The sequence below is a fragment of the Equus quagga genome, chromosome 20, assembly GCF_021613505.1.
Source record: "Equus quagga isolate Etosha38 chromosome 20, UCLA_HA_Equagga_1.0, whole genome shotgun sequence".
In the NCBI taxonomy this organism is placed as follows: Eukaryota; Metazoa; Chordata; class Mammalia; order Perissodactyla; family Equidae; genus Equus; species Equus quagga.
The window spans coordinates 42,666,090-42,691,229 of NC_060286.1; the positions used below are offsets into that span (position 1 = coordinate 42,666,090).

Consider the following 25,140-nt stretch of genomic DNA (forward strand, 5'->3'; position numbering starts at 1 on the left):
CAGCGCGACAGCCAAGGGGGGTGCCGGCGCCGGCGGCGGGCGGGCGGGCGGCGGGCGGCGCAGTGCGGCCGAGGCCGGGCAGGACAGCGGGAGCGTCCGCCGCCGCCATTGGCCCGCGCTGCCGGTCCCCGCCGCTGCCCATTGGCTGTCGCGCTGCACCATTGTTACGTCACCAGCCGGGGGGCGGGGCGCCCGGCGAGACCCGCGGAAAAGTTGGGAGAAACTTGAGGGCGCGCGGGGGGCGGGGCTCCCGGAAACCCGAGCCGCCGGCCGGGAATGGCTCGCGGCTCGAGGCGGCGGGCGGCGGGGGCCCGGGCCGGGAGGGGGTCGGCGCCGCCGCCAGTGGGAGTCCGGGCTCCGCCGAGCGGACTTTCCTCGTCACCCCACGAGTCATATTTCGGGTCCCCTTTGCGCTGACCCTCTGTGACCTTGGGGAAGACCTCCGGGACTGGTTTCCCGTCTGTTCGTGGAGGGGTCAGGGGGTATGAGCTGTGAACCCGTACGGGTCGCGGCAGCGTTCTGCCCCGCCAGGGTTCGGGGTGCCCTAGGCTGCCTTTCCCGGGGAATAGATGAACGGATGCAGACAGCTGTTTATGGGCGCCTACTGTGTGCCAATCTCCGTGCTAAACATACTTGATTTCACTTCATCTTCTCAACCCGAAGTGGTGGGAATTGTGACCCCCCCAATTCACCGACCGGGAAATCAGGGCTCGCAGGGAGCTGGCCTCCAAGTGAGGAGCAGCCAGGAGGGAGGCAAGTGCTTCCGCTGCTTTTCTTCAGGCATTTGTGGTGGACTGGTCCCCAGCCTCCCCACAAGGGGTGCAAAGTTTGGGGTGCCACACGTGCAAGCTCCAGAGGTTACGCTGAGACCCCACCTCAGGCAGGGTGGCCTTGCAGGCCCATACCACCCCTCAGGGGGGCTGCTGGAGACCAGCACATTTACAGACTGTGGATACCCTGGGTGGGGGTACAGGGAACGCTGGGCTTGGGATCCTGGCTCCACCTCTGCCCACCTCAGCTTTCTTCTCCTGCCCTCTCTAGGCCTCAGTTTCCCCACAGTTTCTCCCAGTTTTCCTGTTCTGGACGTCTTTGAGTATGACGGGGGGCCAAGTGAATGTAGGTCCTGGGGTTGATATTTGGCCTTTGGGAGCCCCCAGACCCTGGGTGACATCCTGGGAAGGTAGTGCCCCAGGTGAACCAACTGTGGCTCAAGGCTCTAGCCACCCTGTTCTCTTGTCCCCTTCTGCTCAAGAGCTGGAGTTGAGACCTCACACCATCTCCGTAGCTACCAGTGGAATGCGGGCGAAAGGGCATCGACTGTAGGTGCCAGGGCTGGCGGTCTCTCTCCACCCCTCCACGCCCTCCTCCCTCCTCGCTGGATTTTCCGAAGGCCTCTTTCTAACAGTCAAGTCTAACCCTGTTTCTCCACTGCTTGGAAGCTTCCTGTGGACACGGACTTAGCCAGAAAGACCAGGTGGGGCAGGAGAAAGGCATTCCTGGCTGGGGCACAGCTGGAGCAAAGGTCTGGAAGTAGCAGAGGGAGGTGCAGAGGCCAGCCGGGAGGGCCAGGTCACACAGGGCCTTGAATGCTGAGGTAAGGACCTTGGGTTTGTCCTGAGGACCTGGAGGTAGAGGTGGAGGAGGTTTGGAAGTTAGTAAATTATTGTATTTAAGGCATACAAAAAAATTATAATAATCATGAATGCCTGGGAGCCCACGATCCAGTTGGAGAAATAATACGTGGAGAAATCTGAAGGCCTATGTGTCTGTCCTGCCCCCTAACCAGCCCTAGGCCTTTCCCACGGTGGCAGCTGACCTTGTAACACTCTCCATCATGGCACCAGTCGGCCCTCACGCTCAGCGGCCTGCCTTTTTCTCCCAAGGTCACTTTTAGACTCATCCCCTGGGGTACGTGCTGTGCTGGGTCACGCGTCGTCTCTGCTGGTGGCCGGCACAGCGTGTGTGGTCTCCCAGTGCTGCTGTGAACGTCCCTGCCCCCTTGGGGGCCATCGGGCTTCTGTGCAGGGGGAGGAGGGGCAGTGCTGGCGTGGGGCGTGCCCCTCCACTGTGGCTTCATATGCCTGGGTGCTGCCCTCTGAGGCTGCTCGGGGAAAGTGTGAGCAGGGAGGGAAGGGACAGCTTCCCTTGGGAGGGAGGATGGACCTGGGGGGACATGAAGGGCTGTGGGCAGAGGATGGGGAGGATGGCTCAAGTCCCAGAAAAAGTAAGGAGGCCTGGGGACTGCCCTGCCCAGGCCCTGATGCCACATGGGCAGGGCCTGCTCACCCATGGGTATGGGTTTGACCTTTGACCCTGTCGTGCTCCCTCTGGGACCCGACTGAAGACGTACTCCCCTCCTGGGAGAGCTTGTCCCACCAGGGCAGGCATCGTGTGTGCCCAGGCAGGGAGGTGTAGTCAGCGAGGTCAGCAAGATGGGGAGGACTCTGCGCAGAGGAGCCGCCCGGGCTGCCGTAGATTTTCTCCCTCCCTCTGGCTGCTGAGAAGTGCAAGGGGAGAGGGTGGAAGCCCACCAGTAGCCTGCTGGCCTGAGAAGGGGTGGTGGGGCCAAGGGGAGGCATGGAGTTCACTGGAGAGAAGCAGTTGAATTCTGTCTAGATTCTGACCAACTAGGGTGGGTGTGAGAGGGAGAGAACAGTCCAAAATGCCTCCCAGGTTAGGCTGAGCCCTGGAAGGATGGGGAGGCGCAGCGAGTGGACGTTCATGAAGCCTGTCAGCGATGGTGGAGCGTCCTTGGCAACTGGAGGTTGAGAGGAAGCTCCGGCTGGTGATAAACAACTGGGGGGCATGGTAGAAAGAAGACACTTGAGAGAAATGAGGGTGCGGAGGCCAGAGCCAGGACTGCCAGCTCCTAGGGGTGAGGAAGAGGAGGACAACGGAGCCAGGAGGAGGCGACAGGCCCTGGGAAGTCAAAAAGACACAGGGTTCCTGGAATTCAAGTGTCCCAAGGAGGAGGAGGGAGTGGTCAGCTGGGACAAGTGTCACCAGCAGGTCAAGAGGATATGGCTTCTTGTGGGTCAGGGAACCTTTACAAGAGGCCATGGAGTGGCAGGAGCAGCCTATCTGGAGAGAGTGGGGACAGGGACTAGAGCAGGGGAGAGGGGGAGCTGGAGGGCAGGTGGGTTAAAGAATGAAGGAGTGGGAATAACACACATGTGTACGTGTGCACAGGCGAGTGTGTGTGCATGCAGGCACGTGTGTGTGCGTCTGTGCACTGTGTGTTGACTTACCACATGGACATGCTCCCTGACCTGGGCCCCAGCTGCCCCCAGCACGGCCTGCAGAGCCCATCCTCAGAGCAGGGCGTGCGGAGGTGGCCTGGCCTGCAAGCGCTGTTCAGGGTGTGTGCTGCGCTGCAGGTGGTGGGGGGGGAGCTTCCTCTGAGAGGAGGCTGGTGCCGGACGTGCTGGGTCCTAATCAGCGACTCACAGCTGTGGAACTCCGGCTGACTCCACCTGCCTGAGCTCCAGTCTCTTGACTGTGAAATGAGTCAGGTGGATCTTCAGATCTCAAAGGAAGGAGTTTCAGGGCCAGGATTGGCCATAGTCAGGATGGGAAATGGCCAGGACCAGGAGAGAGGGTGGGGACATCCCACCACCCTCCCCAGCTCACCTGGCTCCTGCCCTTCCACCTCCTGGCTGGACCAGGCCAAGCCCACCTGGCCTTCAAGGGTCCGCACCACGGGCGCTGGCTCCTCCCTTCCTCTGCCTTCTCCTCCTGGAGGGCTGGGCTTGTCCCCACCTGCCCTCAGGCTCAGGCTTCCCCACCAAACTCTCCAGCCCATCCAACCAGTCCTTCAAGGCTCAGCTCGAGATGCCAGTACAGGTAAAATGAGGTGAAGACAAGTGACGTCCTGGGAGCCAGAGTCCAACATACATGGCAAGGGAGTGACATTGAGAATGTGTACAGGGCCGGCCCCGTGGCCGAGTGGTTAAGTTCGCGCACTCCACTGCGGCGGCCCAGGGTTTCGCCAGTTCGGATCCTGGGCGCGGACATGGAACATCAGGCCATGCTGAGGCAGCATCCCACATGCCACAACTAGAAGGACCCACAACTAAAAATACACAGCTATGTACCCGGGGATTTTGGGCGAAAAAGGAAAAATAAAATCTTTAAAAAAAAGAGAGAGAATGTGTACAGAGCTCCTGCAAGCCAGTTAGAAAGATTAATCCAGGAGGAAAACGGGCAAGGGGCATGAACAGGCAAGTCACACGTTGGCCAATAGACACATGAAGATACTCGGCTTTGTACAAAATCAGCAAATGGACACTCTCTTGTATTACCTGTTGGCAAAAACCAACGAGACCCATAACAGCCAGCACAGCGAGGTCAGGTCGCTCTCCCAAAGAGGAGGGGAGGGCACCTCGACAGGCCCCTCTAGCAGGGAGAACGCTCATGTCCTTGGGTCCAGCACTCTCCCAGGTAGGCATCTTATCCCAGATAAATACTTGCCCTCGTGCCAAGTCCCACATACAATGCCCACTGCTGTGGGATTTGTTCACTTGTTTAATTCTTTAAAGTTTTATAAAAGAATTCAGGCTTAATTTTATATTTTATTTCCAACTATTTCATCGTTAAACCTTTGAAGAGAATACAGGTGACTACCAAGTACCCAGGAGGCCAGGTCACTGCTGTGTTTTTTGTTTTGTTTTTTTTGAGGAAGATTAGCCCTGAGCTAACAACCACTGCCAATCCTCCTCTTTTTTGCTGAGGAAGACTGGCCCTGGGCTAACATCCATGCCCATCTTCTTCTACTTTATATGTGGGACACCTGCCACAGCATGGCTTGACAAAGGGTGCATAGGTCCATACCCAGGATCCAAACCTGCAAACCCGGGGCTGCAGAAGTGGAGCACAGGAACCTAACCGCTGCGCCACAGGGCCGGTCCCTGCTGCTGCGGTTTTAATAATGAAAAACTAGAAACAACTCAGTGACCACCCAGGGACCTTCCTGAAGTTACCATAATGCGTGATTTTGTCTGGGACAGTCCCTGTCATCGAAGCATAATTATACTAGCGTCTGGAGTAGAAGGTGACTCATATGCCTGTCCCATAACCAGTGCACACACAGGCAGGGACCAGTGCCTGAGCGTCCTCACCTGAGAGTGGAGATGAGAACGAGACCCCACACAGGACGCAGCCGTGCCTGGCACGGGGCCAGCCTCGATAACTGAGCTGCTAGGGTTAATTTTTAAATATTTCGATATAAAATGTTAAAAGAAAAAGCATATGTTTTGTTTTAAAAATACTAGAAGCCGCACACGGATCTGTTGACAGCAGTGCCCCCTGGGGAGAGAACCAGCAAGGTGGAGGGAACCCTGTCAGTGTATTCTCTGTACCTTCCGTGTGGTTTGAGTCATTCACAAGGGGTACATATTCAAATATTGTTTGTGTAATTAAGGCAAGTTTTAAGGAGGCAGTTCCCACTGGCAAAATGCCGTCTCATGGCCATTGTGTCGCTGACTTGCGCAGTGAGCTAGGTCGGATTGTTGGCCCCCTTTACACGCAGGGAGTCTGAGGCTCAGAGGAGGCACGGGGCCTTGCCCAGAGGGGGAGCGTCTAAGTTTCATCGTGTCCCCAGAAGGGAAGGCTTTGGTTTCATGAGTTCCTAACCCCCTTGCCGTGTCAGACTCCTTCCTGAAAGCTGATGGAAGCTGTGGCCCCTCCCCCTGGAAGTTTCTCCCACTCACAAGAGGGGAGGAGCCTCAGATGCAGCTGGGAGGGTGGGCTGGGGCCCCTCCACCCCTGGCCAGGGGGCTCAGGTCATCAGCCAGCACTTCTAAGCAGCTTCTCTCATCACTTTATTCAACTAACAGGCCCTTGGAGCCTGTTCTGAAGGCCAGTGGGCAGGAGAGGCTTTCTGGAGGAGGAGTCACCTGCCACCCACACCATCAATCAAGTCCTGAGGGCTGTGTGCAAACACCCCTCCTCACTACTTAGTCAGGCCTCCCTGCTCCAGACTGCCTGGACTCTCCCAGACCCAGCTTCAGCCCCAGCCTCCTGCAGCCTGAGGGATCCTGTCAAAACCAAGTCAGCTCAGCCCCTCTTCTGCTCAGAGCTCTCCCTAGCTGCCCATCTCAGACTAAAACCCCTGCTCTGCCTCAAGGCCAGACTCCTTCCGTTCCACTGGAAACCTAGGCCTTCAGCCCTCAGAGCCTCAGGGCCCTTGCACATGCTATTCCCTCTGCCTGGACCTCCAGTCTCCAGAAGTCTGCATGGCCTCATTTCAGGTGTCACCTGGCTAAAGGAGCTCCCCTAGCCACTCTAGCCTTCTAACACAGTGTCCTGCACTTCTGGGGGTTTCTCCTCTGTCAGCTCACAGGGCGGGGCCTTCCTGTCCCTGCAGGACCCTAGTAAGTGCCCCATAAAAGCTGATGACTAAGTGAAGAAGGAGTTAATCAGGCTGGCCGGGTGGAGTCAGGGCGTGCTGGGGTCGGGGAGCAGGCAGCAATGGGAGCCAGGCAGGCCTGATCAGCCCATGGGGAGTGGGGACGGTTCCGATGCTGGGGAGGGCTGGGAACAGGAAGCACATGATTCATCCCAGCTGCACCAGAGTCGCGGCCACTAGGGAGCCCTGAGCACCAGGCAGAGACTCAGCCGAGGCGCAGCCCAGGTCGGGCGGCAGCAGCGCAGGAGTCTGCGGGACACAGGCCCGGCTCCTCTGGGCGGAGGCCAGCTCCGGCCACCTGGGGCGGGAAGTGGGCGGGAGTAGGAAGCAGAGCGAGGAAGATGCCCCGTGCTCTCCCTGACCCTCCTAGCACTTCAGGCCTGAACTCCTGCGTGGCTCTGTGACTTTGGGCGCGTGCTGCCCTCTCAGGGCCAGGAGCCATCTTTTGGAGCCCGGCTGTGCCGGTCTCGCCAGGTGCAGGCCCTCCGCGCTCAGGCCTCGGGACGAGGAACACCCAGGGCCGTGGGACAGCACAGCCCAGATGGGCGGGCCAAGGGCAGCCCCCACTTCGTCTGCGCCTCCCACTTATTTCCCACCCTCTCATCAGTAAATGGTTGTGGTTTGCAGTGAAGTGAGTCAGAAAGGGAAACTGAGCCCGGAGAGCTGGGCCTGGCCCAGGTCACACAGCTCAGAGGAGCCCTAATGACATCAGCGGCCCCAGGGCGTCAGCCGCACGCAGGAACACTCCCCCTTCCGGAGACCCCTGTGCCCAAGGGGCCTGGATCCCTCCATCCTCAAAATCACTTTCTTTTAGGTGACGCGAGGGGAAACTGAGGTTCGAGGAACCGGAGCCACTTGGCAAAGGCCCGGAACAGGGGGAGGGAGGGGCAGGCACGTGGACTCGACTTCTTGGGCCTGCCGGGCTCAGGGCTTGGAGAGGGGGTCCCCTTATCGGACCCGCCGCAGGGCCATGGGGAGGAGGGGGCGACTGTGAGCCCGGCCTCAGTTTCCCCATCGGCGTAGGAGACCAGAGCGGGAAGCGGTGTCGAGGCGGGCCCGGACCGGTACCCCCACCGCCCTGCGCGGGCCGACACCGCCCCCTGGCGGCCAAGCGCGTCATCGCAGCCCGCAGCCGGTCACGGGGCCCAGCGAGGGTGCGGAGCCAGGATGCCCAGGTCGCCAGGGGCCAGGGGACGTTTGAGAGCCCTCGCCCCAGCGGCGGGGTCCGCGGGCTTAGGGCTCCACCCCGGAACATCCTGCACGCTCGCCACCGCCGTATGGCCTCCGCAGCCAGGCCCTTCCCACTCTGGGTCTCATCTCCGCCGTCAAATAGCCACAATCCTGCCCACACCACGCCTGGGGCCACTCGGGCGCCCCCTCTGCCTCCTCCTGCCGGCTTTCTGCCCCCACACTCCGCCCCCGGGGTTAGCACCCCCTCTCTCTCCTCGTGGGCGGGGACCTGGCCAGCGCTGCCCCGATCGGCCAATCAGAAGTCCTGGGGCGTGGCGGGGAGGGACCGATTGCCCGACGGGGAGGGCAGGAGCAGCGGGCAGTTGGGCCCCGCCGAGGTTCCCCTCCCCGCGCCTCCCTCTGCCGAGAGTCCTCGGACCCGGACAGATCGCAGGGTGCGGAGGGCAGCTCTCCCGGCGCGGAAGAGGCAGGCGAGGGGCGCTTCAGTTTCCCCGTCTTCGAAGTAGGGACGATGGCTGCCCCTCTGCCCCCATCGAGAGACAGCCCCAAGGCCCCTAACTCGGCCTGCAGGCCGCAGGGATCCCTGGTGACTCGCACTGCCAGAGCCCTCTGCCCAACCCCACCTCTACCCCAGGGAACAGACCTTCTCACTAGCTGTTCCCTCCGCCTTGGAATGCAGTCCACCCAGCTGAGCATGCTCGTGTAAGTGGCCTAATTGTACCTCCCTCCCCAGAGGCTTCCTTGACCGCTCTCACCCGCCCCTTCCCTCAGCCTTCCCAGATGCAGGTTGATGAGGCTCCCAAGCGCCTGCCCGGCCGAGTGTTCAACGTACCCCAGCCCATTTCACAGATGCAGATACTGAGACCAGAGTGGTCTGAACAGCCAGACACAGGGCACTCAGCTGGGAGGTGATGGGGTGGGAACCTAGCCATCCATTGTGACCTGCTGCTGGCCCATCCCTCTGTCACTGGGCTGCAAGCCTGTGCTCTGCTCTCACTCCAGGGATCCCCCAGGACACTGCTGGCAGAGCCCACTGAGGGTCCAGTGCTGTCCAGATGGGGGATCAGGAATCCCCAGGAGCCACCCCTTCTTCTGCCACCCTTTGTCCAATAGGGCGCTGAGGTCCTGGAGGGGCAGGGAGGGCCCTGCCAGGTGTCACTAAAGTCCTAAGCTTTCCTGGATGCCCACTGTGGAGGCAGCACAGGCCTGGATTGGTGAGGAGACAGATCAATAAGGGCTGAGAGGGGCTTCCTGGCCCCAAGGAGGGGGGCAATTGGGATAACTGCCTGCCACCGAGAGCAGTGGACAGGAAGGGGGGAGGGAGGGGGGAATGGTGGATAGGGTGCAGTTACTATGCCAATGAACCCTGAGAGAGAAATGAGACTTCCACCTGTGTATCAGCTGTCTACTGCTGTGTAACAAACAAACCCGCAACAATAGCTTGAACAGCAATGATTTTTTATTTCTCAGAACTCTCTGGATTGACTGGACAGTTCTTGTGCTCTGTGTTGTGTCAGCTGACATCAATTATACAGCTGCAGTTGGCTGGAGGCTCAGCTGGGGTGAAACCCCAAGGCGGCTTCCCCATGTGGCTGTGGTTCCTGTTGGCTGGCAGCTGGGGCTCAGCGGGCTGCCAGCTTGGGCCGTCATCCCAGGGACTTTGGTTCTCCTCTACTTGTCCTCTCCACATGTCTGACTTGGGCTTCCTCACAGCATGGCAGCTAGGCCAATGGGCAAGAGCTTATCAAACCTCTATTTCCATCACTCTTGCTAATATTTCATTGGCCAGAACAAGTGATGTGGCCAAGCCCAGAGTCACTGTGGACTGAGACCTCACAAGGGCATGAACACCAGGAAGCAAATGGTTTATTGGGGGCCACCAACGTTACAGGTTACCACAGCGGGAAAAGAATGCAGGGGGACAGGGGACAGTAGACCCTCAGGGGCCAGAATAACCACGGACAGCTCCTGAAGGAGGACGGGCTTGGCCATAGAGGGCCAACAGCTCCATTCTCCTCCCTGCTCCCGTCCTGGGGCCCATGGAGGCAGGAAGGCAACCAGCCACTAAATGAAGACATAAACTGTGAAAATGTCTGATTGGAGCTAAGTGCTCTGTGGACAATGAAAATAGGGTGATGTGACAGTGTGCTGGGACATACGGGATGGGGCGGCTGCTTGAGATGAGATAATCATGGAAGCCTTCTCAGAAGAGGTGATGTTTAGGTTGAGCTCTGACCAACAGAAGGAGTCAGGCTTGAGGAGTGCTGGGGGAAGTGAATTCCAGGCAGTGGGAACAGATAAAGCAAAGCCCCTCATATGGGAATGAGCTTGGCAGTTTTGTGGATTGGAGAGAAGACCAGGGTGGCAGGCAAGGAGTAGGCAAGGGGGCAGGCTGGGCAGGGCCAGATCAGGCTGGATCTTATAGGCCTGGACAATGAGGTTGGACTTTTCTCCAAGTGCAATGCGGTGCCACCCAAGAACAATATGACGGAATCTCGCTTATTTCTACTGACCGTCTACTGCGTGCCAGCCAGTGTTCCAGAACCTTGGGACTCATCAGTGAACCAAACACAGAAACAGCCCTGCCCCCGTGGAGTGCGATCTGATTTGGGAATTCAAAAAGAAAAAAAAAAACACTGCTGAAAGGGGACAAAAGTGGGGTGCCTGAATAGAAGGAGAAAGAATGGAGGAGGAGGGAGTGTCAGGCATAGGAAATAGGGGGTGAGCAAAAGAAGGTGAATTCTAGAACCAGCATGGGAGGTAATCTTCATGATGTTGGGTTAGACAAAGAGGTCTTAGATATTTTTTCTATAAAAGAAAAAAATTGATAAATTGTATTTTGTCAAAATTAAAAACATTTTCACTTCAAATAAAATGAAAAGTAAGCCACAGGTTGAGATAAAATGTTTTCAAATCATATACCCAGAATATATCGATATATATCAAGAATTCTTAGAACTTAATCATAAGACACACAACCCAGTTTTTAAAAGAGGCAAAAGATTTGAACAGACCCTTCACGGGAGAAGATATACAGATAAGCACATGACAAGACGTTTAACATCATTAGTCGTTAGGGAAATGCAAATTAAAGCCCCAATGAGATACCACTACACGCCTATTAGAATATCTAGAATTAAAAAGACTGACCATGCCAACTGTTGACAAGCGTGTGGAGCATCTGGAACTCTTGCACATTGCGGGTGAGAACGTAAAATGGTGTGGCCACTTTGGAAAACAGTTGGGCAGTTTCTTACACTTGCTGCAAGACCCAGCAGCACGCCTAGGCATGTGCCTAAGAGAAATGAAAACACATCCACATAAAGATCTGGACTTGAACATTCACAGCAGCGTTCTTCATGATAGTGAGAAAATGGAAACACAGGTCCACGTGGCCCTTTAACGGGTGAATAGATCACCAAATTGTAGCATGTCCACGCAATGGAAATTATTCAGCAATAAAAAGGAATTGACTACTGACACAAGCTACAACAGGAGGAACTTAAAAAACATGATGCGAAGTAAAACAAACCAAACATCTGTCATCAACAAGAATGTATTTACACTTAAAATTGTGTTAAAATGCTAGATCTCTTAAAAATAGAGAAAGAGGGCCGGCCCCGTGGCGGAGTGGTTGGGTTCGCACGCTCCTCTTCGGCGGCCCAGGGTTTCCCTGGTTCGGGTCCTGGGCGCAGAGGTGGCGCCGCTCGTCGGGCCGTGCTGGGACCGCGTCCCGGGTGCTACGACTGGAAGGACCCACAACTAAAAACGATATACAACTGTGTACCGGGGGACTTTGGGGAGAAAAAGGAAAAATAAAATCTTTAAAAAAAATAATAAAAATAAAAATAGAGAAATAAACAGAAAACTACATATCGTGTGATTCCATTTACCTGACGTGTGTAGAAAAGGCAAATCTAGAGATAAGGAGAGCAGGTCTCCGAGGAAGAGAGCAGGTCGGCGGTTGCCTGGGGCTGGGGTGGGAGCTGGCACTGACCGCACAGAGGCACCAGGAACATGGCCGGGGCGGGGCGGGGAGGAGGCGGCGATGAAAATGACCTAAAACTGGATTGTGGTGATGGTTGCACAGCTCTGTAAATTTTCTAAAAAATCATTATGTCCTTACAACTGGGGGAATTTTACGGCATATAAATTATGCATCAATAAAACTCAAAAACAAAAGGAAAGTAGCGAGGGCGAGGCCTTCGGACGGGCTGCGCTCCGCGAGAGCCGCGGCGCGGGGCAGCCTGAGCCCTCCAGGTTTCAGGCCCCGAACCCTTGGGGCCTGTGTAGTGCTGCGGTGTCCCCTAGGTCAGGAACCCCAGCTGGGCAGGAGCCCGGGTGCTGTGGGGTGACTTCTGAGTTGTTTACAGAAAACCCTCCGGGAGGGAATGAAACCTGTTTTGAATGATAAATGCTCGAAAACCACAAGAAGTTAACCCCCAAGTCTGAATTCTCCCAAACTGGGGAAATCAGTTTCCTTCCAATAACGCGCTCCGAGCCCAGGGGAGGCCCCGCCCAGCTGCACGGGTGAAGCGGGCAATTAATACGGGGCAATTAGGGACGCTGCTGTGTTGGGGTGGGGGGCCTGGCCCCCTGGCAGACGTTTCTGGGAGGGAAGATCCCTTGGGAGAAGTAGATCGAGTGTGTGCCTGGCGGGGAGAGCAGCACACACACGCCAACCCCTGTCCCCCGCGTCCTGTGGGGACAGGGTTGCACTGACTTGAGCCTGAACCCAAAAGGTACCTGCAGACCCCCGTGCTCAGAGACTCGCTGAAGAACCGGCGCAGAGGGTCCCAGACTCCAGACAGGACACCCTGGGGCTTAAGACAAGGTCAGGAAAAGCTCAGGAGCTGAAGCCCGCACTGTGGGGCTCCCTGAGTGAGAAAGGGGCACTGGCTCCCCCCGCCACACACACACCCTGCACCAACCAACTCTCCAAACACCAAGACCCAGGTGCCTCCTTAAGAGAAGGGGCGCAGGCGAGTCTCGGCCCAGGGGCAGGACTGCTCCCCCGCTCCGCCCCCTCCCTTGGTTATTGTCAGGCTTGGGGTTCACAGGGCAGTCAGCTCAGACCCTCTGGCCTGCCTAGGGTCCTCCACATCCGCTCCTTGCAGCCCCCCTCAGACTACCAAGGGCGCTGTTAAACCTGAACGTGCCCTGCCCACGCCACCCCCTATGCCAGCCACAGCAGCGGGGAATCTGAGAGCGGACCACTGGGAGAACTGCAGCCCACCCCCCACACATGTGAGACTGCTCTCCCCGGGTGATTGGACCAGGAATGGACACTTGACCAAGGAGAGCCCATCCATAGGCTGGCCAGTGACCTATCAGGGGTAGCCTGGTGAGAGCAGAGCCAATCAGATGCCTCCCTGGGATCTGGCACCAAAACGGTCGGAGAGGGACATGTGGGGCCTTGGGTGGCATCCGGGTGCACTAAGTCGGGGTTAAGGTGAGGAGAGAGAGGAGAGCAAGCAGGGCCAGAGGCTGAGGGCATGGGAGAGGGAGAGGCAGGAAGAGAGGCCCAGGCTCGCCTCCGCTTAACCAGCTCACACTTTCTCAAACCCAAGCCGTACCCGCAGCGGGGGCTGACTTCCACCCCATAGCACACCGTCTCCACCGTCAGCCTCCAGAGTTTGTGGTTATATCACCCGTCTAGCTTCGGCGGCTCCAGGTCTTCGTGCTGGGCGTGTGGTGCACTCGTTTGCTCCGATGTGGGGTACCATCAAAAAAGCTTCCTCGTTTGTGCCTTATGTTCACAGCAGCGTTATTCACAGCAGCCAAAGGGTGAAAAAACCCAAGTGTCCACGGGTGGGTGAAAGGATACATGACAGGTGGTATATCCATACAGTGGAGTATTATTCAGCCTTAAAAAGGAAGGAAATTCTGTCACATGCTGCATCATGGAGGAACCTCGAGGACATTATGCTAAGTGAAATAAGCCAGTCACAAAAGGACAAATACATACATGATTCCGCTTATTTGAGGGACCTGGTGTAGCCAAATTCACAGAGACAGAGAGTAGAACGGTGGTCCAGAGGCTGGAGGGAGGGAGAGGGAAGCTGTTGTTTAAAGGGGACAGAGTTTCAGTTTTGCAAAATGAAAAAAGTTCTGGAGACGGTTGGTGGTGATGGTTGCGTAACAATGTGAATGTACTTAATACCACTGAATTGTACGCTTAAAAATGGCTAAGACGGGCTGGCCCGGTGGCACGGTTAAGTTCGCACGTTCTGCTTTGGTGGCCCGGGGTTCGCCGGTTCAGATCCTGGGCGCAGACCTGCACATCGCTTGTCGTGCCATGCTGTGGCAGGCGACCCACATAAAATAGAGGAAGATGGGCACGGATGTTAGCTCAGGGCCAGTCTTCTTCAACAAAAAGAGGAGGATAGGTGGCAGATGTTAGCTCAGGGCTAACCATCCAAAAAAAAAAAAAAAGGCTAAGATAGAAAATTATATATTATGTGTATTTGACCCCAGTTTTACAAAATGAAAGTCCTCCACGCACCCAAGAGCTCACCCTGCCCTGAGATCCACGGTCCACGCACAGAGCCAGCCTGGAGGGCCTCTGCACTGTGCAAGCAGAAGCCTTTGCCTCCTTGCCAGGCTGGCCGTGGACCTGGCCAGGGCCGAGGTACCAAGTCAGAATGCCTCACCCAGCCAGGCCTTGAGACGCTGCGTGAAACCTGGGCACTTGGCTCATCTGCAAGGAGGCATCACAGTGGTCAGTGGGAAAACTCGAGATCCGAGTGGCGGGCCAGCTCTGCTGCCAGCCCCGTCAGTCCTAAGCAGAGGGCCTTAGGAGCCTGGAAGTCAGAGCAACAGGTGGTGGGGAAAGGACCCGAATATTCCGGGGGTCAGCTGGATCTGCTGCACGTGGCCGCCTGCAGAGAAGCCTCACAGCAGGGCAGGAGACCCTCCCAGTGGCCTCACTGAGGCTCCTCTTCCTGGAAGCAGTGGTGGAGGGTGGCCCTGCTCACGCTGGCGTCAGTGACTGCTTTTCCAGTCTCCCAAGTCTGCCCAAGACAGCTCCTGAAGGACACGGTCTCCCGCACAGAGTGGAGCCCGCCAACAGGTCCTCTTTAAAGTTCTTGGCTGCCTGCTCTGTGCCAGGGAGGAAAACAGCGTCCTGACTGCCACCTGGCCCCCATGCCACACTGGCCTCACTGGAGAGTGAAAGCAGAAAGGAAATGGAGGCTCAGAGCCCAGGGTCACACGGCCGGTAGCATCAGAGCCACAGCGGGAAACCAGTCACTCTGACTGCAAAACTTGCACACTCCTAAACTTTGCTTCTCAACTGGGAGCGTGAGTACCTCGTGTGAGCGGTGGAGGGGGGAATGCTGGGCGGGGGCTGGGGAGGGCCACAGCATGGACAAGATCAGCTTCGAGAGCATCAGGTTTACTCAGACACTTGGGGTGGGACATGGGGAATTGAGTGGCTGTGTAAAACCTAACTTTTGGGTTACTCAAGCATTCTCACATTAAAGGGGCAGAGCACAACACCCACAAGGGTTTTTGATGAATCAAGGGATTTTGCGCTAGCGGCAGGTCCACCATCTCGGTTCACTGGCCTCCACAATTAAGAAAACAGTGGGGGCCACCCCGTGGCCGAGTGGTTAAGTTCTCGCACTCCGCTTCAGCAGCCCAGGGTTTCACTGGTTCGGATCCTGGGCACGGACATGGCACCGCTGGTCAGGCCATGCTGAGGCAGCATCCCACATGCCACAACTAGAAGGACCCACAACTAGAATATACAACTATGTACTGGGGGGCTTTGAGGAGAAGAAAAAAAAAGACTGGCAACAGATGTTAGCTCAGGTGCCAATCTTGAAAAAAAAAAAGCAGCCATTGGTGGATAAGTTCAAGAACGCTGCATTTCATCTGCCACTTTGGGAGGAAGCACCTCCCTGTCTCATGATCTGCCTCGTGATGTCCCACCCAAGGGTGGACGGGTCCCCTGGAAAGGCTCAGCAGGCACGTCGTTTGTGGCTGCCCCCCAGCCCCCCAGGCTGGCAGCCCGCATGCCAGCCCCTCGCTCCAGACTCCTGCTCATCTGTTACTTCTGAATCACAGAGCAGTGTGGGAGGGAGGCAGGCAGAGCAGGGCGCCCTGTGCCCGATTGACAGAGGAGAGAACTGCAGCCCAGAGAGGCCAGGGGCCCAGACAGCACAGGAGGAAAGGCCAAGAGGCCAAGAGGCAGAGAGGTGCCTGGCTGGGGGCCGTGGCCCCAGCCCCTCGTGCTCCTCTGGGCTTGATCCTGATTCCAGCTGCCTGGCCACTGCCAGGCAGCGTCTTGGAGAGAGGTGGGGACTGCTGCTTCCCTCACCTGTCCCTGCGGGGTGAGGAGGGCTCGGAGAGGGCTGCAGCTCCACCCTGAGACCCTGGACCCTGGGATACCCAGGAGGTGACAGAGCCACTGCCCTGGACCCAGCAGGTAATGGCTGTTTGGGCCTCCCAGGCTGAGTCACTGTGGCCTTCCTTCAGTCTGTCTGATACCCAGGGGCCTGCGCCCAGCCACCCTGGGACAGGGGGGCAAGGAAGGTGCTTCTGAGAACATAGCCCTGGGAGAGGCTCTGTGTACTCAGGGGGTTGGGGACCCATGAGGGGAGGCTGAGTGGGGGGTGGGGGTGGGGGTCCCATCCACTTCCTTTCTGCTGGAGCTTCTCCACTTTGAGAAGGGATTTTGTTACTGCTGCTGTTGTTGGGCTTCTGAGCGAGATTCCCAGTGCAGAGGGGTCAAGCTACTAACCGACAATTGGGGCCCCTGCAGGCCCTGAGGCATCCAGGCACAAACCCCAGGGCCTACTCTGCACAAGGCCTGGCTGTTCCTGGTTGGGCCTCCTTAGAGAAGACACTGTGGGAGAGTGAGAAGAGGACTGGACCGTGTCACACAGACCCAGCAGAAAAGCCACAATAACAGTGGCTTCAACAAGATGGAAATTGAGTTTTCTCTCATACTCGAGATGTTTAGAGGTGGCTGGGGCTTGTTTGGTAAGTGGCGTCACAGTGTCAGGAACCTGGGTTCCTTCCATACTGTGGCTCTGCCATGCATAGTTTTCATTTCCAAGATCACCTGGTGGCCCAAGATGGCTGTTGAAGCTCCTGCCATTATATCTGCATTCAGGCAGTAGGAAGGAGAAAGGGGAGGAGGGTGTGCCTTTCCCCTTAAGGACTCTTCCTGAAATTAAACACTCTATTTACATCTAGGCCCAAACTCAGTCACATGGCCACACCTACGTTTAAAGGAGGTTGAGAAGCGTCTTAATTCCAGGCAGCAAATGCCCAAATAAACTATCAGGGGTTCTCCTCCTGTGGATCGCTGGAGGTGGTGGGGGTGGGGAACCTGAAGGATCCGATGGTCTCTGCTCTAACCACTGACAAGCTGTGTGCCCTTGGGCAAGCCCCTTCACCGCTCTGAGCTCCTGTCTGTGAAATGCAGGTATGGGAAGACTGTCTCCAAGGCCCCTCCCTGCCCTGGCATTTCGTGACCCTGAAGCAGGGAGCCCAGGGAGGTGAAACCAAGGACAGAAACTGCTCCTGTGTAAAGCTTTCCTGTTCCAAGGTTTATAGATTCGCAAGAGCATAAAACTTGATGATTTATTTTCAACCTGCAAACTGATTAACGCAGCCTGGAAGACTGATAGGGGGGTGAGCTGCAATGTGCCTGGGACCTACCCAATGTGGAAGAGCAACAGTCCTGGAGGGCTGGCCCAGTGGCACAGTGGTTAAGTTCATGCGCTCCACTTTGGTGGCCCGGGGTTTGCCAGTTCAGATCCCAGGTGCGGACCTACGCACTGTGTAGGGGAGGAAGACACTTCCTCTACCCGCTCTGGGTCCTTCTGGCCAGACGACGAATTAAATTCACATGAGCCAGAATAACAGGAGAAGATTAAACAAAGCTTTATAACGTCTACACATGAGAGAGGCTCAGGCAACCTGAGCAACTCAGCCAACTGGCCGAGGCTGCCTGTTTAAGTATCTTCAGCTGCAGACAAGGAGGACATTGGGGCAGTGGTTTGGGGCTTCAAAGGGGAGGAAGGCAACCCACGTGGAAATGGAAAAGCAAATGTTTAGTAAATAGAGCTTTGATAAGAGTGGGCTTAGCAAGGATCCTCCCAGTCTACCAGGACCCACAGTTATCTATGGTGATGGCCTGTCCTGGGGACAGGCCTTTATTGTAAATTTCTTTTAGGCAGTTGGGGGGAAAGGTCGAATGTTCCTGCTGAGTCTGAGCCTTTATTGTCTTCAGCTCGAAATAGTCCACATACCAGAGTGGTGCATCTTGGGGCAGCCTGCCCTGAACCCCATCAACCACTTGGCAAGCCATGCTGTGGCAGCATCCCACATATAAAGTAGAGGAAGATGGGCATGGATGTTAGCTGAGGGCCAGTCTTCCTCAGGAAAAGAGGAGAATTGGTGGCAGATGTTAGCTCAGGGCTAATCTTCCTCAAAAATAAAACGAGTTCTGGAGACAGACAGAGGGTGAAGGCTGGAGGAGGATGGGGTGGGAGGGGGCCTGGGAGGCAGCCCAGGTCCTACAGAGACAGGAGGGAGCTGAGGAGACAGACATGACGGCTGGGCATCTCTCTTAGGGTCACAGAGGTGGTGGGGAGAGAGGACCCAAACTCAGGATGGATGCCACCAGGGAGGGACGTGGGGGCCTGGGGAAGAGGGACAGTGGGCAGGGAGAGAAGGTCACCACCAGCAGCCCAGAGGGCTCTCTGGGGACGGGGCCAGGGAGACTTTCCCTCACAAGCCCTTCTGCGGCTTTCTTTTGTCCGAACCCCGTTCCATGGATTACAGATACTAAAGAGCTCTAAAAGCCTGGAGTCGTGAGAAGTCGTCTGGCCTGCCGGAATCAGGGAGCCAAGCTGCCCTGGGGAGGGAACAGAGCCGGGCTCCCGGAGACGCCTGTTGCTGTTCTCACGCCTCTGAGGGGCTGGAAGGCGACACTGGGGTGGGCTGGCAGGAAGGGGCCTGCTGTCGGGAACTGTAGGGGGTCTGGCTATGAGCCAGGCCTGGGGTAGTGGCGTGCGAGGTGTGTGTAACCAGAGGGCCTTACCCGGCAGCCGGGCACTTGGATCGGCGCCTCCCTCCTCCCTTCCTGTCCCCTTGGCACCCACCTCCATGGGGTGGCCCAGTAGCCAGGCAGCAGGGAACCGTGTGCCTGGGACACGGCAGATTTCCTAGTCTTCCTCTAGGCCTGGGCAAGCCCCAGAAGGGCCTGAACTTACTGTGGGATGGGGCAAGGGGGCCTGGGGAGGCAAGAAGGACATTCTCTCTGTTTCAAGATGGGGGCTCAAGCTGTTTAATGCAAAAGACATGTGATCTTGGTGGTTAAGAGCAAGGGTTCTGGGCCAGACTACTTGGGTTCAAATCCCGAGTCCTACACACACCAGCTGTGTGACCCTGGGCAAGTTACATAACTTCTCTGTGCCTCACTTTCCTCATTTGCAAAATCAGGAGTTGTGAGGTTGAGATCCTCTATCACAGTCCTCGGAGCAGCCTAAGAAGGGGCTTAGTAAAAGCTATTAGAACGATCAGTATTGAGTATGATCAGCGACAGTGTTGGGACACGCCATGTTGTCGTATGGCCCCTGACCCGGCCCCGACAGGAGCTGAGGGCCCCAGCCACACCGCAGCCTCGCAGGCCAGCGCAGACGGCCCACCCGCTTCTCTGGAGGGGCAGACAGCGAGCGCGTGGAGGGGAGGCTCGCTTACAGGCAGATGCTGGCTTCCTGCTGCCCACGCCCAGCGGAGCCCCCTGCACTGTCCGTTGTAACAAGCTCCTGGGCAATTTCTGCGCAGAAACTCTGGGGGTTTCTGGGGTCCCCTGATCCCTTAAAGCTCAACCGCTGTGGAGAGGTGACCTCCCAGGAGGCCTGGAGTAAACAACAGGCCCCTCAGCGTGCTGGACATGAGCATCAGGGATCCCAACATAGTCCTCCCCTGAGGGCTGCAAGGCCTGGGACCAGCCACCCCATCTGCCCCAGCCAGGCCCCCTGACCACAGCCCTCGGGGGGCCTCCATGGCCCTGGCAGCCCCAGGCTCAGGACAACCCTGCTCTCTCGGTAGCTGAGCCCCTCTCTCCATGGGTCCCTGAAGCGGACGGCCTTCCTTCTCAGGTAGGTGAGGACGCAGGACCAGCTCCCCACCCTCCCAGGGCAAGACCTGGAGTCTCTCTGTTCCTGTGTCTGTCACCCTGGCTGTGAGGGCCACAATCTCCACCTGCGTCCTGTCAGGGTCCCAAGAGGCCCAGAGAAAGGTCCAGTGCTCAAGGCCCACTGACCTGGCTTCAAATCAGCTCTGCCACTTCCAGGCTGTGTAGCTTCAGGCAAGTCACTTAACCTCTCTGAGCCCATTTCATCAGTAAAATGCAGATAACGTGAAATTCTTGTGAGGCTGTGAATGGCATGTGTTGATTTGTTTGTTTGTGTCCATTCAGCCCTCTGTCCTTGGCCCCCAGAGAGGGAGATGCAGGGCCCTGGCTTGGAGGTGCTTGCTTCAGTGGGGGAGACGGCAGGTAAACAGGCAGTCAGGGCCCTCAGATCTAGTTGATATAAATGCCAGGAGCTTGACGACACGGGAGGGGGGACGTTAATTCTAACAGAGGAGGTACGGGAAGAAATATCTGCAGGATGGACAGATGGGGGAGGAAGGAAGAGCCTTGCTGGTAGGGGGCACAGCGTAAACAAAGGCATGAGGTGTGAGTCAGGGTGACAGGCAGTGTGCAGGACAGTGGGGGAGACAGGAGGGGCCTGGGCTGGGAGGGAGATGCCGTCTGCAGGAGGAGCTGTGGGGAAGGGCAGCTCGGCGGTCAGGGGTTGAGGCAGACCTCCAGGCCCCCTGGCCCCCGCACCACCCGGGGATACCTACAGAGAAACTGGCCACGGGCAGAATCTGCATGAATCCAACCATCACCCTCCAGTGGCCGGCAGTGCCCGCCCGGCCTTCCAAGACTGGGGGTGGGAGGGCTGGGTCCCAAACGCCCGCCCCTCCAGTGGACCTGTGTTTTGTACAAGGTTCCAGATGTTTAAACGCCAGCCCGCAACCTGGCTGCCCAAGCAGGGGTGTCCGGGACCCCTGGCCTGGCTTCTCACACAGCGCTGTGTCTCCTTATGTCAGCCCTCAGCAGCCACTGAGGCCGAGAGCCCCAGGAAGGAGAGCAATTTGGGAACAGCAGACACTTTGTGGCTCAAAGGGCACCCCTCCCCCGCACTGGGGCGCCAGGGTCCCCTCTGCCCTCGGCCCTGAGCAGACGCTTGGGCCAGGGCCAGCAAGGCATCCTCGAGGAGACCACAGCCCTGTTCTGAGAAGGCTGGGTGGGTGGGTGGGTGAGCTCCGTGGGACCCCAGTTTCCTCATCCATAAGTGGGGACATTGCTCCCTCCCGGTGACCCTGCAGGGCAATGAACCGAGCCTCCGGGATGGGGTTCAGCCCCTACAGGCGGCAGATTCACTCACCCAGAGGTGGAGACTGGGAGATTCCAGAGAAGAAGCCCAAGATTCTGTGGGAAGGTGCTCCATTCCAGCGGGCCTTGCTCCTTGGGCCACGTCCTGGGAGACTGAAAGAAAGCATCCAAGCCGAGGGCCAGACATGAAAGAGCTCACGTGACACCCAGCGGCCAAGCTCTGGCGGACGTTCTGGGTCCAGGGTTCCCTGCTCTGGGGTTCTGAAGTCTGGGATGCCAGGAACTGGGTTTTGAGGTCCTGGGTTCCAGTGTCTGGGGTCCACAGCCCCTCTAGCCACCTGGGAAGGAGGTGAAAGTTGGGGGGGCAAGGGCAGCCTCTGAAGCCCCGTGAACCCAAGCACTCAGAGCCCCGACCCTGCCCAGGCAGCCAGCAGGTGGGAACCAGACGCCCCTCAGCTGTCAGACGTGGGGACTGAGGCCCAGGCCTTTGGAGAGTGCCAGGGATCTGTACCAGAGCGCCTGTGGGCCGGGGGCTTGGGCGACGACCACCCATGACCCAAGACAGCCTCCTCCCCTCCTCCATCAGAGGTGAGTGTGGCTCCTCACAGGAGGCCACTGCCCATCGGAGTGCAGCCTCTCTGGGTGGGGAGGATGGAGGCCCTTCCCAGGGAGCCAGAGGCTGTTCTGCTCCTTCTCCCAGAGCTGGCTGCTTCCCACCCCCATCCGGTCTCCTCCTCCGGAGCCCGGACTGGTTGGCTCCTGCCAAGGACGCCCACGGCCTGCCAGGCAGGGTGGGGGAGCCCGCACATGCCTCACCCCACCCCCATCCTCAAAGGTTCCTCTTGGTTCTGGGCCTGTCTTCTGGAGAGAAACTGAGGCCCAGGGGGATTCAGGGTGCCTCCCCAGGCCCCAAGGGTCCGCAGGAGTTCCCAGACACACTTTGAAGACTGTGCTTCAGTGGGGTCTCCTCCCCAACTTCTTTTCAACCATGACAGTGGTGAAGGGGAGGCTCCCGGGCCTGGAGCCATGGGGCAGGGGGGAGGCGGCGGGGCTTCAAAAGGGGGAGTTGGCAGGGGTCCCGGCAGGAGGCCTGGCTGGGAGAGAGACCAGGGCCCCTCTGGTGCTCCCTCCTGATGCCCCCTCACCCCACTCCTCAGCCTCCCCTCCACACTCAGGATTCTCCCAGCAGGCTGCCCAGCAGGCTGCCCAGCAGGCTAGGAGGGGCCCTGGGGCCCAGCGGGGCTGCAGGGCCCACACACTCCCAGGGTGCACAGAGGAGAGTCACAGTGGAACTCAGGGCTGGGGCGGAGCCAAGTGGTGCCTCTCAGGAAGGGCGAGCACTGCCCCTGCGGCTTTGTCCCAGGGTGCTCCGCAGGGCGGCGTCTGCATTCAGAATGGAGGAGGCCAAAAATGAGAGGGCTGGAGCATTTTGTCCCGCCTGCTATGGATTTACCCACGGGTCGAGTGTGTGCATCACTGCACAGTCCATGTGGGTTGAGTGACAACTGCATAGAGGCATATTTGTGTGTATGGGGTGGGGGATGGGTGTGGGCTGGAGATGTTCCCCCAGGTGATAATCTCTGTCGCATACTCACACTTGATCATTGGGATATCCAGGGCAGACTTCCTGTCTCAAACATCCCCCTGCCCCTCCACTAGCTTGTCTGAAATTTCTCCATTTGAGCATCCTCTGGGTAGAGCAACGCATTCCCTAAGATGGAGGGGCCGGGCCCGAGCCTGGAAAACAGCTCCCTGGACAGAGCCCCATGTCCTCTGCAAAACCTCTCTGAGTGGCAGCTTCCTCACCTGAAGGGCAGGTGAGTTCTCTGCTCCACCCCAGCCGCACAGGGATTCAGTGCCAGCCGGTCCCAGGATGCTGGAGCTGTCGCTATGATTTGGGAGGCTCCCATCTCTCCCTGCTCTGCTCTTTCCTCGGGAGGCGTGGCGCCAGCTCTCAAGCACCTGCCTGGCCAGGTGCCCTCCCCAGCAGGGGACGGTGGAGCTCTGTCCACGGCGCCAGCTCCCTGTGCCTCTGTTTTACCATCTGGAGGAGGAGAAGGGTTTCTTCAGCCACGCTTTGTCCTCTCCAAAGGTCTCCTCGTGTCTGGTTCATTCAGTTCTCGGTTCCTGTCTTTCCTTTTGTGCTGTCTTAATCTGAATCCCTTCAAACTGCCCAGGCCTGGATGTTGTCTGCCTCCCAGAAGCTGTGTCCCAAATGTGAGAGCAGCAATGGGAGATCCCCACGGATGGGTGGCGGGGGTGGGGGAGCCCAGCACCCAGCCTGCATGGCTCCTTCCTTCTCAGTGGCTCACACAGTCACACCCACTCCAGAGGGAAAGGAGACTGAGGCTCACGAGGTGCACACAGCCCCAGGGCCCCCATTTGACTTCCATGCACCTAAGGCACTTCGCCTTCCCGGCTTCTTCCTCCATAAATAATATGAAAGTTCTGTTTTATGTCTGCATTGGTATAAAGACGAATATACTCATAATATATATGAAAACATTTTCTTCACCCTAAAAGTTTCTTTTTTTTGGAGGGGGAGGAAGATTGTCGCTGAGCTAAGATCTGTGCCAATCTTCCTCTGTTTTATGTGGGATGTCACCATAGTGTGGCCTGACAAGCTCCAGATCCGAACCCGGGAGCCCTGGGCCACCGCCGAAGCAGAGCCTGCAAACCTAACCTCTACACCACTGGCTGGCCCCCTAAAAGTTTTTTCTTTCTGATTTTAAAGAAAACTGAAACATTTCATGGGTCCCTCAAAGTCTGGTGGCCCCAGGCACCGTGTCCCCTGCATCTGAGGAGGGAATCTGCTGGGCAGGCTCCTCCCTTTGGAAGCCAACTGACTGGCCTTGAACTCGGTCTTCCGCACCCCACCCACTCCAGCCCACCTGCCACTCTGGAGAAGAGCCAGGTGAATTTTTGCTGATTTTAGGCATTTCTTAGTACTCATCCTATAACTTTGAAGTCTTGTCTCTGAATTCTTACGACAACAACGGTAATAATAATGATAGCCCTTCACACAGCCCTTGACACTTTTCAAGCCCCTTCACCTCTGTTATCTGATCCCCCCAACAAGCCAGGGAAGGGCAAGGGCAGCCATTGTTACCCCTATCTCACCGCTGGGACAACTAGGACACGCAGGACAGTAAGTGGTCTCAGCTGGCAGGACCAGAGCTCTGGGCTCTTTGCTCATCCTCTGTCTGCAGTCAAGGGGAGCAGGTCTGGGAAACCTGCCTGGAGAGCGAAGCCCCAGGTCAGGAGGGAAGGTTGGAGCTCAAAGGGCAGGGGGGAGCAGTGGGGGAGGGGCAGGGGGCAGATGAAGAGGAGCGGCTGGAGGGTGAAGGCAGAGAAGGGAGGGGGAAGAGCCCCCTGCGGCCTTCTGGAAGGAGATGAACTAGGGTGGAGGGGGGAGAGTCACTGGGAGGGAGAAATGGGGCCCCAGGAGGTATCTGGGAGGCACAACTACCGAGATGTGGTGACTGATGGGATATGGAGGTAAATGGGGGGTTGACAGAGATGGCCTCTAGATTTAAGCCTTTAGAGGTCCCAGAAGCTGGGAAGACCATAGCACCTGTAGGTGATTAAACAACAGCCGCGGAAGCTTTCTTAACCCAGTTGCATTGAACCGGCTCACTGCATTGAGTCACTCGGCACCCTCTGTAGAGCACATGGGCAAAAAGCTGACCGCCTCCGCTGACCCTTTCCAAAACCCACGCCAAGAAAATGGGTACCGAGGCTGGCCCCGTGGCCTAGTGGTTAAGTTCGCGCGCTCAGCTGCAGGAGGCCCAGTGTTTCATTGATTCGAATCCTGGGCGGGGACATGGCACTGCTCATCAAACCACGCTGAGGCAGCGTCCCACATGCCACAACTAGAAGGACCCACAACGAAGAATATACAACTATACACCGGGGGGGGGGGGGCTCTGGGGCGAAAAAAAAGGAAAAAAATAAAATCTTTATTAAAAAAAAAAGAAAGAAAATGGGTACCTTTCAAGGAGCTCCTGGGACCTTCAAGCCCGTCCTCCCCGCCCAGCCCAAGTTAGGAAGCTCTGAGAGGGGCTGCTCCTCCCCGGCCCGAGCTTCTGCCCCCCCCCCCCCCCCCCCCCCCCCCCCCCCCCCCCCTCCACCCCTC

The 25,140-nt window shown here is 57.5% G+C and overlaps 1 protein-coding gene and 1 long non-coding RNA gene across 2 annotated transcripts in view; both read right to left on the reverse strand.

The window, feature by feature from the left end:
- Positions 1 to 9,077: 9,077 nt before the first annotated feature.
- LOC124230721 (uncharacterized) overlaps positions 9,078 to 25,140 on the reverse strand; it is a 17,237-nt gene continuing 1,174 nt past the window's right edge. Inside the window, exons 2-6 of the mRNA XM_046647019.1 lie at positions 24,126 to 24,242; positions 22,812 to 23,049; positions 21,058 to 21,158; positions 10,748 to 10,892; positions 9,078 to 9,318 (exon numbers count right to left, since the gene is read on the reverse strand). Coding sequence (XP_046502975.1) covers positions 9,111 to 9,318; positions 10,748 to 10,892; positions 21,058 to 21,158; positions 22,812 to 23,049; positions 24,126 to 24,201 — 768 coding nt within the window. The 5' untranslated portion in view covers positions 24,202 to 24,242 and the 3' untranslated portion in view covers positions 9,078 to 9,110. The remainder of the gene's footprint in view (positions 9,319 to 10,747; positions 10,893 to 21,057; positions 21,159 to 22,811; positions 23,050 to 24,125; positions 24,243 to 25,140) is intronic.
- LOC124230722 (uncharacterized) lies at positions 11,729 to 14,398 on the reverse strand. The gene is made up of 3 exons (XR_006886281.1): positions 14,251 to 14,398; positions 13,566 to 13,638; positions 11,729 to 13,464 (listed from the first exon to the last, which is right to left on the reverse strand). It is a non-coding gene; the product is annotated as an uncharacterized LOC124230722 (long non-coding RNA).